The sequence below is a fragment of the Chlorocebus sabaeus genome, chromosome 10, assembly GCF_047675955.1.
Source record: "Chlorocebus sabaeus isolate Y175 chromosome 10, mChlSab1.0.hap1, whole genome shotgun sequence".
NCBI classification, from domain to species: domain Eukaryota; kingdom Metazoa; phylum Chordata; class Mammalia; order Primates; family Cercopithecidae; genus Chlorocebus; species Chlorocebus sabaeus.
Genome location: NC_132913.1, coordinates 18,014,066 through 18,025,080, shown reverse-complemented (window position 1 = coordinate 18,025,080; position 11,015 = coordinate 18,014,066). Strand labels below are relative to the sequence as shown.

At 46.3% G+C, this 11,015-nt stretch overlaps 1 protein-coding gene across 1 annotated transcript; it reads right to left on the bottom strand.

Moving 5' to 3' along the window:
- Positions 1 to 7,987: 7,987 nt before the first annotated feature.
- On the bottom strand, positions 7,988 to 9,398 carry LOC103216964 (G-protein coupled receptor 39). The gene has a single exon (XM_073020244.1). It carries the CDS (start codon positions 8,870 to 8,872, stop codon positions 7,988 to 7,990), a length of 885 nt encoding a protein of 294 aa, XP_072876345.1. The 5' UTR covers positions 8,873 to 9,398.
- Between the last annotated feature and the right edge of the window lie 1,617 nt (positions 9,399 to 11,015).

Genomic DNA, 11,015 nt, shown 5'->3' with positions numbered 1-11,015 from the left:
AGAGGCACTGAGATATATCATATGCAGAATGCTAGTGTAAGTGGTAAGAAGTGTTTTCGTGGGAGATACATGAGTGGGTCGTAGCTGGAGATTGTCGTTGAAGAACGAATAGACCATTGAGCAATAGAGATGACAGGTGAGAGCTACTGTGACCTAGTTTCTCTCCCTACGGCTACCTCCTAAGCAGGGCCTGAGCAACGTGGGGGCAGTTTGGGCCTCCGTGCTGGGAAAGTGGGAGTTGCTGAATGGAAGCAGTCACTCTCTGGCCATGGAGGGCAGTGGCAGCAGCAAGGCTTGGGGAAACCAAGGGCCAGAGGTCTGCCGAATGGAAAGGAGAACTCACCAGTGCCAGCTGCTCTACCAGAACTGTGTGCCAATGAAGGGTTGTCTGTTTTTTTATTCTATAAACACGGGCAGGCCTGTACTTTGACCCAAATTGCAATGCAACAAATGCTGTCACTCTAGGGGCAGCACTAGAAATTCAACTGTGCTGTTTAATGTCTTAAAACCCTCCAATGGCTTCCAAGGATAAATTCCAAACCCCTTAGCTATGGTCTCATCCGGAACTGGCTGATCTAGTCCACTAGGCTGGGCTCATGATACATTAAAGGGAGAGGTATGAAGTTAGGCAATCCTTTTTCATCCTTCACAAAGTCTGGCTTTCAAAATAATTGCCCAGCTAAAGAGGTCAAGAATTGCATCCTCTGAACCCAGGATGGATCCACAGCAGCTTTGTCCCAGGCAGTATCTGCTTTTTCCTTCCCTAGGGTGATAAGTGTGGCTCACCCTTGAGAGAGATGGCTGCAAGTGGATGCAATTTAAGGTGGACATATAAACACATTGGTTTAATATTTTCAAAACGTCACCCCCACTGCATCCTCATTACCTTGAGGACCCCCTTGTTAACAAGTGGTGAAAGAGCCTGCTAAGAAATAATGTTTAGCGTTGTATCATTGCATTTAACATCCTGTTCAACAGAGTTTAACAAGGACCATTCACCACCCTATGAAATCACTTTCATTTCCTGGTTACTTCCGGCAGGTATACATGGTTAAAGCTAACATTCAGGGTCTGATCAGCACAGAATGTTCGTTTGCTCAGGGGCAAGCAAATCTCAAATGTTTTCCATGATGGTTTGACTTCAGAGGCCTCAGAGGAATCATAACCCTTTGTAAGAGAGCACCTTTGGTTCAGATGAACCAGAACACTTTTGAGGGATGATAAACTTCCATACGCATGCATGCCCAAGGGAAAAAAGAACATTGCTTCTCAATTCCAAGCTGAGGCTCATTCATTCATTGGTTCAGTCAACAAATATTCATTGACCACCTGTATGTGCTATGCTGGAATGAGGTACAGTGTTGAGGGAAATTAGGGTATGCTCCTGTCCTCAAGGAATTAGAAGGTAGACAGACATTAATCAAGTAATTGCACAATTAAATGTCAAATGACAACTGCGAGTCTTGTTTTTTGGGAGGCTTAATTAAGTCAGGGAGGATGGGCCAGCTCCCCTGGGGAGATCTGAGAGAGGAGAAAGATATTAACCTGGGGAAGCAGATGGAACTGGGGAGCAGGTAGAGAGTAGAGTAAGACAGAAAAGCACTCCAGGCAGAGGAAACAACCTGTACACAGGCAGCATGGGGGAAGAGGGCCAGTCATGGTCTCCTGAAGAACTTGAAGGGGAGCCAGTGGAATAAGGCAGTTAAGGGGTGTTATAAACTGAACGGTGTCCCCTGCAAATTCACAAGTTGAAGGCCTAAGCCCTGCTGTGATTGTGTTTGGAGATTGGGCCTTTGGGAGGTAATCTGGGTAAAATAAAGTTGTAAGGGTGGGGCCCTAATCTGACAAGACCAGCATCCTTACAAGAAGAGGAAAAGACACCTGGAGAACACATGCGCAGAGAAGGCCAGGTCAGGACACAATGAGAAGACAGCTATTTGCAAACCAAGGAGAAAGCCCTCAGAAGAAACCAACCCTGCTGCACTTGATCTCAGACTTCTAGCTTCCAGAACTGTGGGAAGATAAATGTCTATGGTTCAAGACGTCCGGTCTGTGGCATGTTGTTACCCTGGCCAGAGCAGATTAATACAAGGGGAGAACGGCACTTGATAGAATTGGAGAGGCAGCTGATATGAGGGCCTTATGTCAAGAGTTTTGGTCTGTGGTTGACATAAGAGCCATGGGAAACCACTGACTGGCTTTACTTTGCTGGAGTCAGAGATAGGGTGTCAACAAGATCCCAGTGGCTGCAGTGTGATCAGCCCAGACACAGACAAGAATAGATGGAGATTTTTCCAGTGATGATACCTTAGTCAAGGACCCTCACGCAAAGAGCAGGCTTGCTGAAAACAAAGTAGAAAGAGTAGCGTGGGAGGCAGAGCTCTTCAAAAGTGCTTACAAAGGAAGGTGTCCACCAGAGGGCGGGGCCCAGGTGAGGTTGAACACCATTCATTCACAAGAACGAGCCGCACAAGGGATGACCAGTGCTCAGTAAATAGCCAAGACTAGAGGTGGAGAGTGAGTTGAGTGGTCCCAGGGCTGCAGCCTGGCAGGGGAAGTGTGCAGAGGGAAAAGGGATAGGAGTCAACAGTGTGCTCCAAATGGTGGACCCGGGTCCTTGCCTTGTACAGCCAGAGGGGCTCCTTGACTCCCAGTTCAATATTCTTCCACTGTGGTGTCTCAACTTGCAAATGGCTCTTATACTGAATGGTTTTAGCACTAATAAGCCAAATGCTTTGTGCAACGGAGGCCTCTGCTTTCTTATTACACTTCAGTAGCCCCCAGGAGGCTGACAGATGAACAGGCTTGCTAATGAATGGGGACTGGGATTCCAATCTCCCCTTCCTCGGAAACTATGCATCTCTCCAACAGAGAAATGAAATCTTTGAGACAGCCTAATTATAAAAATAACGCAGCATTATGATATTTGTCTGCCAGGCTGATCACAGGACACTTGCAATTTATGACAGCTATCACAAATAGAAAAATAAACATAAAATACCATTTATTATAGCCACATATACATCAATAAAGGGAAAAGGGAATAGAGGTGATAATCTGAATACTTGAGGCAAAACTTTTTTCTGAAATACTGAAACATTTGAGTCAAAATAATGTCTTACACTTAAAAAGTCACGAATTTAATTTTGATGGCATTTCCCTCAAAAACTGTGTTGACATATCCTTTTATATCAAATAAAAAGGATTTGCCAAGAAAACTCATGATGAAAACATGTTTGTCAGACCAGCATTTAACCTAGTGAAGAAAATAACTAAACCTAGTGAAGAAAATAACTAAAAATTCTCATGGGCACTTTCAAAGCATTTCAAGGCGTCCACTTCTGTGTAATACCAAATATACGGTAGACTATAGGGATTGGTTTTTAAACTAATTGTATTTTTGGTTATGGCCTACACACAGGGTACAGAATTTCATGAAGTCAATGAAAAGGAAGCTGAAGAAAAAGATGATTCAAATGCCGAGCCACTGACAGTAAAGGTTTGCTCGAATTAGACCAGATAATTATGAAAGAATAGAAAACTGACAAGGATAATGCAAGGATAGGTGCTTCCATAAGGGTGATTTAAATAGCAAAGAATGAAGAGAGGCCCTTTTCATAATCTGAGAAAATAAAACACAAAGGTTATCAGATGGTTTTGTTACAAAGATTATGCCCTCAAGCCACATTGGATTCATTCTGAATAATCATTATAATATATAGTTGTGTTACGCACATGTACCCTAGAACTTAAAGTATAATAATAATAATAAAGCTAAAAAATAAAAAAATAAAAAAATATATAGTTGTAACCATAACTTATATTTGTAACATACAAATAAATGTCTTTTCATAATTTTCACTTTCAAGTCCCAACGAGACCTCTTTTCATATGATTTCAACCCCACTTTAAGGGAACCAACGAGTTCTTTTCAGGTAATGATTGTCCTCAGGTAAAGAGGACCCACTGTCAATATCTCAGTCCCCTCTCCCCTCTCCCCCTCCCCTCTCTTCTCTTTCTCCCCTGAACCTGTTTGGTTTGACCTTTAATTCTGTGGTCTAAAAACCCAGAGGATGTGATTCTGAGCTCCTTCTCTTTGCTTCTCCCTGAACCACACCACGAAAATCTAAATGTATGTCAACCGGATTTTTAGAGCAGTTCGTTACAGCAGCAACTCTTAACCTTTGTTCCATCCAAACACACATGATGAATAATGTCCATATTCAACATGAGCAGCCCAAGTTGATGTGTAATGCCTGCCACTAGATGTAACTCCTCCCCTTTCCTTCTGACTCAGGAGAGCAACTCAGAATGCAAAAGAGTGTAATTATTCTAGAGTTACGAAGCTTCTATGATGTTTCTTTTCTTTAATAACCTCATGATCGTAAAAATCTTTTTTCATAACTATAGTTGAAAGCCGGTCGCTGCCCTCTAGTTCTCTAGGAGGTAGTTGTAACTGAGTCCCAATCACTTGTAAGTTATTATACAAATTAAAACTATGTATTTTAAAAATTACTTTGTCATTCCACTTTGAGTGGGTGACACTTGACAGCAAGCCATGTGTGCAATAGATACACACAAGTGTCCACAAAGCTGGATGCAATCTGCATTGAGAACTCCAAAGGAGACTTCAGAAAGAGAAGATGGGAGGTCTGCGGAAAGACTTGCTTGAAAGGAAACCTCACTTTGGCCATCCTCATCATTGAAGAGACAGGACAGATAATCAAATTATTAGTTCCTTTTCTCCAGAAGAGGCAGAAATCCAGACCAGCAACCTCTGTTCTGACATTGGACAAATATTACCATGCCACACTGGCTCTAACCTTGAAACAGGAACCAAGTCTAGTACCGATTTGTCACTGGGCTGAGAAGGGGCAAGACAAGACACTCCTGTTTCCAGGAATGTGCACTTTTGCATCATTATTGTGTTCTCCTGTAAATTGCTTAGAGCTAGTAGGCATCCCAGCCTCTCTTTCTCTCCCAGAGTTCCCAATGTGTTTTCATTATTCACCAGCCGAGCACATTGCCTAGACTTGAGGCACAATAGTGAAAGATGAAGAAAGGAAAATTAATATTTTTTACATGGGCTTCCTCATCTTGGGTAGATTTATGAATTTTGTTTCTGTCGTACAGCAGTTAGCATTTTTAACAACGAGTGGGGAACAGTCTTAATTGTTTTCTTTATTGCCTCAAGAGCTCCAAGGACTACTTGAGATATGTCGCCATTTACATTTCACATCAAATTTAAAATATGTTTGAAATGAGCAAATATTTATTTTAATTTGATCCATCTGGGAAATGAAATACTAAAAAGACAGCTAAATTACTATATTAAATTCAGTGATTTGTAAACAATTTATATGTTCATTTGTTCTGGGTTAAAAATGCCCCAAAGCACAAGTTTTATGAAACTCACAAAGTAAATTGCATTGTATTAATCTGATGAATGCAGGCCATGATTTCTTCCTCTTCACTCCATTAATTTATTTCCTAACTTGAGTTAATTAGTGAAGTTCCTATTTTTAAAAGCTCTTTGAAATTCATTGGGAGAGGAGGACATTTGTGGGAACTGCTTTGAAAACCTACCACAGAGAAAATGGGCTAAATACAAACGGTAAATTCCCCCAGGACATTATCGCACATTGAGCACCTGATTGCCATTCAACCATCTTTATGCTGAGAACACAGTGGGTGATTAATATACAGTTGGTATAGGAAAGAAGGAAAGAGCTAGAAGGAAAGAATGAGAGCAGCAGCAAGAACAAACTCATTCCAGACAATTACTAATGGGATCTGATGATCTCCAAGGTCCTATCCATCTCTAAATAAAAGTCTGTAGCATTCTGATTTTAGGCTGCAAATGGAGACTGGCTCTAACTTGGAACACCCACTGCAGGAAGAACAGACATCTACTCAGAGAAATACAAGAAACACAGAGATTGGTGAAATAGAGAGTAATGATAAATCAATGATTTTCCCTTTGGTCAAAGGTAGCCTTAATTCCTAAGTTAGACTGGGAGGTAGTTGAAGACCGCTTGCTAATGCTTGTCTACCCTCTAATTCTTATCCACTCAGGCCAGTCCCCTCCAATCAAAAAAAAAAAAAAAAAAAAAAAGGAAATTTAATTAACTCACACTAAAATATAAATTACAGCTTACAGTTTAAGATACGCCTAAGGGAATATACACAGAGGAAGGGAGAACTAGCATTTCAACAAACATTCAAGCTTTAAGCAAATACAATGTCCATTCTTTCCTGTAATATTTTGAGTGGTAACAGCCAGTGGGTGATACACTGAGTTGGGTACCCTTCCCACGTCCCAAGATCATGTTACCTACTCCAGCTTCCAGAATGGCTGGGCCCTAAGAGGCAGCAGCACCACCAGGCTCACCTACGCTTGTCAAAGTCCCGCCTTGTTTCATTTTCCTTTCACCACATGCCTGTGAAAGTCACAGACAGACACGTATTTCCCTGCCCTGAAAAGCAGAGTGGGACTCTCGGAGCTGCACTTAGGTGATTCTGAACTAGGTCTTCTCTAAGTCTCAAATTCCTCCTCTAGAAGATGGAAATATTGGTCACCTGGCACAGCCCCTAAGCGGAGTAGCATCCGAATATTCTCATTTTGCACAGACACAGAGTAAAGTCAAGTCAGCTGGTCACCTGCCACAGCCCCTGCCACAGCTCTCAAAGCCCACTTCCCTGGGGGCACAAGGCAGGGACACCATCCACTTTATCCATGGCTGCCTCTGAGTACTTTGAAATTCATTAGGGCAATTATTTCAAATTGAATAAAGAGGGTTTAAAATTAGACCCTAAACTTTTAACAATTAGTGACACACGAGAAGCCAGGGGTTGGTCTGAGACAAGACCCAGGTCTTTCCATCACTCTCCAAGTGCCTTCCAACTCTTTCTCATGTCTACCTCCTGTCCCTGGAACCTGCTGCCCAGTTGCCCACACCAAAACAAACAGCATCATGATTTATTCCTTCTCCTGATGCCACAGGCGACAGGGAAGAGGGAAGAAGGGAAACGTTTGTTAGAGCTATTCCTTCTTGACTCACACTCACACACCCACAATACACCCTTTTTATTGTTTCTGCTAAAAAATATATTTTAAAACCCTTTGCTCACACACATTTCATGTGTCTCCATTAAAGCCTTGTCTCCCAGCGACTAGGCCCCTTTTCTGAAGGCTCTGGGGTCAACAGACCTATGGGCTCTCTTTAAATAGACAAGGCCTCAACTTTAAATACTTGTATCACAACAAAAGTTTAGAAAGCAAGCCTAAGAATTGGGTCTGTGAGGAGACTATTCAAATCCTAGGAATCGGTGAAGCCAGATTTTCTGGATCAGATAAACAGGCTGTCCTGCCAAGTTGCTCTGGTCTGGTAAGGAGCAGACTCACTAGTGGCAGAAACACAAGCCCTGGGGAGTGCTGAGAGCTCCCATGTCTTAAGATTGGGTAGGACAGGCTCCAAGGAATAAAATAGCCGCCGGAGAGTGTGTGTCGCTCACAGCCTGCTTTCTCCAAAGGAGGAGAAAAATGGGAACAAAAGTTAATTGAACAAGAAAGGCTTCCCCCGATAAAAGACAGAGCTAGATAAGACGGTTCCCTTTATCTCTGCAGAACTTGGTCTTTTGCAAAGGACTTTCACCTCTCCTGCATTACCTAATTTGTCCCTCATATTCTCTAGTATTATTGTTCCCATTTTACCGAAGATTTTTTTGTGACTTCCCAAAGGTCATAGCAGTGATGTTCTGGAATACACCCAGACCTTCTGAGTTCTGGTCTAGTGCCCTTTTCACCATAACCTACCATGAATCCCCAAAACACAGAGAAGAAACACCCAGAGACCCAGAGCAATGCCCTCATTCTGCTACAGACTCTTCCAGCTCAGTGAACTGAAGTGTGCAATTCTAGGGCAAGCCTTCCCCTGGAGAGAGCCACAAACAGCGGCACGGGTCGGGGGGAAGGTTGGGAAGCTGCTCACGCGTTGCCCCCGGCCTGGGACTCACTCAGGAAGATGATGGTCTGCCTCCTGGCGGTCCTGCTCTCTGCGCTCTCGGACTTCCTCAGCTGCGGCGGCTGCGCGCTCCCGGCCAGCGTGCCCTTCTGGCTTTTCATAAGCACCTGCATCATGTTCCAGCACATGAAGGCTACGGAGAGCAGGACCACGAGGTAGACCACGAAGGCGCCAAAGATGCTGGACTGGAACACGGTCCAGCGGCTGGAGAGGTTGGTACAGATGGACATATTGGAGGTCTCGGGCTGCTCATGGTGGCGGGTGCGGGAGCGGTTGCAAGTGAGACCCCGGTGGTTGGGCACGTTCACCAGGGGGTACTCCGTACCCATGGCAAACAGCAAGGGCAATGCCACCAGGGCGGAGGTGACCCAGACGAAGCCAATCAGCAGCTTCACCTGGCAAGGTCCCGACACAGCCTTGTACCTGAAGGGGTGACAGATGGCGATGTAGCGCTCAAAGCTGAGCGTCAGCACGTGCAGCAGCGTGGCGTAGCTGCAGGCCTCGAAGAGGAAAGTGTGCAGCTTGCAGGACACGGTGTAGCTGGGCGTGGTCAGGGGGTTCCAGATGATGCTGTAGAACTCCATGGGCATGCCGATGAGGAACACTAAGATGTCCGAGCAAGCCAAACTCACCATGTGGTCCGTCACCTCCTTCTGCAAGTATCCTTTCTTCTGTAGCACCTGGGTGACCCGAATGGTGACGCTGTTCCCCAGAAGGCCCATCACGAAGATGACCAGGTACACCAGGATAAGGGTGACTTTGATCCAGGTGGCCACCTCAAACTCGGGAACATGACTGTGATCAATGACATGGGAGCAGTCACTGCCGGGGCGGCTGGGTGAAGCCATGAGAAAGAGCACCAGGCTACCAGGTCCAAAGACTTCCTCAACTTCCCTTTCTCCTCCCAGCAGAGCCCAGAATTCTTGGCTGCAAACTCACCTGCGTGGGCGCACGACTTTATCTCACTCGAGTTCTCCTGCAGTTGCTTTCATGAAAACTTCCTGGAGCAGCCCAACCTGGGAGAGGCCCAGGAGGCGCCTGGGTGTTGGGGTGTGGGAGTGTATGTAGCGGGGGCGAGGTGGGGAGAGGGCAGAGGAAGAACGTTCTAAACTGGCTTGCTGGAAGTGAGACCAGCAGCCCCTGGCGCTAGCCTCTGCCCCTCTTCGCCTAGGGCGCGCTCTGCCTGGCAGCCCTCCCCTTCCTTTCCAGCTGTCGGCACTTGAGCGACCCGGTCCACCCGAGCTGCGGGAGGCGGGTTGGTTAGTGATTAATCATTAACCACAGCGGATTACGCTCAGTGGCCCCGCTGCAGACCCAGCCCAGCGGCGGGGTTTGACTCAGCACATAGGCATGGTCGCTGAAATCAGATCTCGGCTCCCGAGCTACTAGCGACCCACCCCCGCCCCACCCTCCGTCACCCAGGCGGCCGCCGCAGAGCCAGCAGCGGCGCTCCAACCCGAGGCTGTCCCAGGAGGTGCAGCCCCGGGGAAGCTGGCGAGCCCTCCCCAGCTGGGAGAAAGAAAAACTTCCCCTCGCCCGCCCTGCCCCCACGTCCACTGCTGCCCTGGGAGCCCCCTTCAAAGGCGGGGTCACGGCCCATTTGGGGGTGGCTTGACCGGGGCGTCCCAGAGGAGCCAGCAAGCGCTCGCCTTCTCGGTGGGGTGTTTGCCAAGGACAGCTGGGCTCCGCGCTGCTTGTAGTCGCTGCTCCAGAAGTCGCCCCAAGCAGGTTTTCAGGATCCCCCACAGAAGCCCTGCCTTTCCCCAGAGCCTCCCGGTGTTCCGCGCGGGGCCCTGCCTGGCCTTCCCACGGAGGGACGCGAAGACCTCGGGGTCTCTCCTTTCAGTTTCGTTCCAAGGTGCAGGCCGCTTCCCCGGCAGCGGGACGTCTTTTAATTGGGGACATGTATATGGATGAGGATGGCACTCCGCCAGGAAGCCCCAGGTGGGAAGCATGCCCTCCGGAGGCAGCTGTGCCTAGAACTTCGAGACAGCAGGAGGAGGCTGAAGGCTCTGACAAGGCTATCATGTAAAAACAGCATCCTTTTACCTCGAATGGACCCATTTTCGTCTTTTAATTCCACAATCAGAGGAAATGGACAATGAAGGGGGAGGAAGGCTGCCTTATGCGTGGTAGGATGTTTAGCACCTACATACACACACCCATAGGGACAGCCAAATGTCTCCAGACATTGCTAAATGCCCCTTGCCAGGGAGTGGCAAAATCAAACAAAGTCAGAACCTCTGCCTGGAAGGAAGAACATGGATCCCCTTTATCTGTACATTGTAGGAGCCTAGCACAAGCCCGCAGGCCCTACGCTGAGAATATCTCTATGTTAAACCAGTCGCCACACAGATGCAATCATTTTAAGAAGCAATTCTGCTGCCTGGAGGACCTAGGCTTCCCCAAGGCCATAAAAGAGTGAGGAAGAGCAAGGTCTTAGGGAGATGTGGAATCTTAAAGTTAAATACATAGAAACAAAGACTAGAAAGGTGGTTACCAACCCCGGGGAAGGAGAGGAAATGGGGACATGTAGGTCAAAGGACAAAATAAATAAGTCTACAGATTTATCATACAGCCACAGGACAATAGTTAATAATGTTGCAACGTAGACTGCAAATTTTGCAGAGTCCATTTTAGGTGCAACACACACGAAAAGGGGCCACTGTGGAAGGTGACAGACACGTTACTTTGCTTGACTGTAGTAATCATTTCACTTTGTATTTCAAAACATCATGCTGCACACCTTAAGTATATACAGTTTTTTAAAAAAAATGGTGACAGACTTGGAAATTAATCCTGATCTGCCTGGCCCATGAGCTTGTACTCCTAATTCTGGGAATGCAGTAGGTGCTTAGGAAATTCAACCTGAATGGTGCATATAGAAACATGGGACTTTTTTTTTTTTTTTTTTTTTTGAGATGGAGTTTCGCTCTTTTTACCCTGGCTGGAGTGCAATGGCGCCATCTCGGCTCACTGGCAATCTTCGCC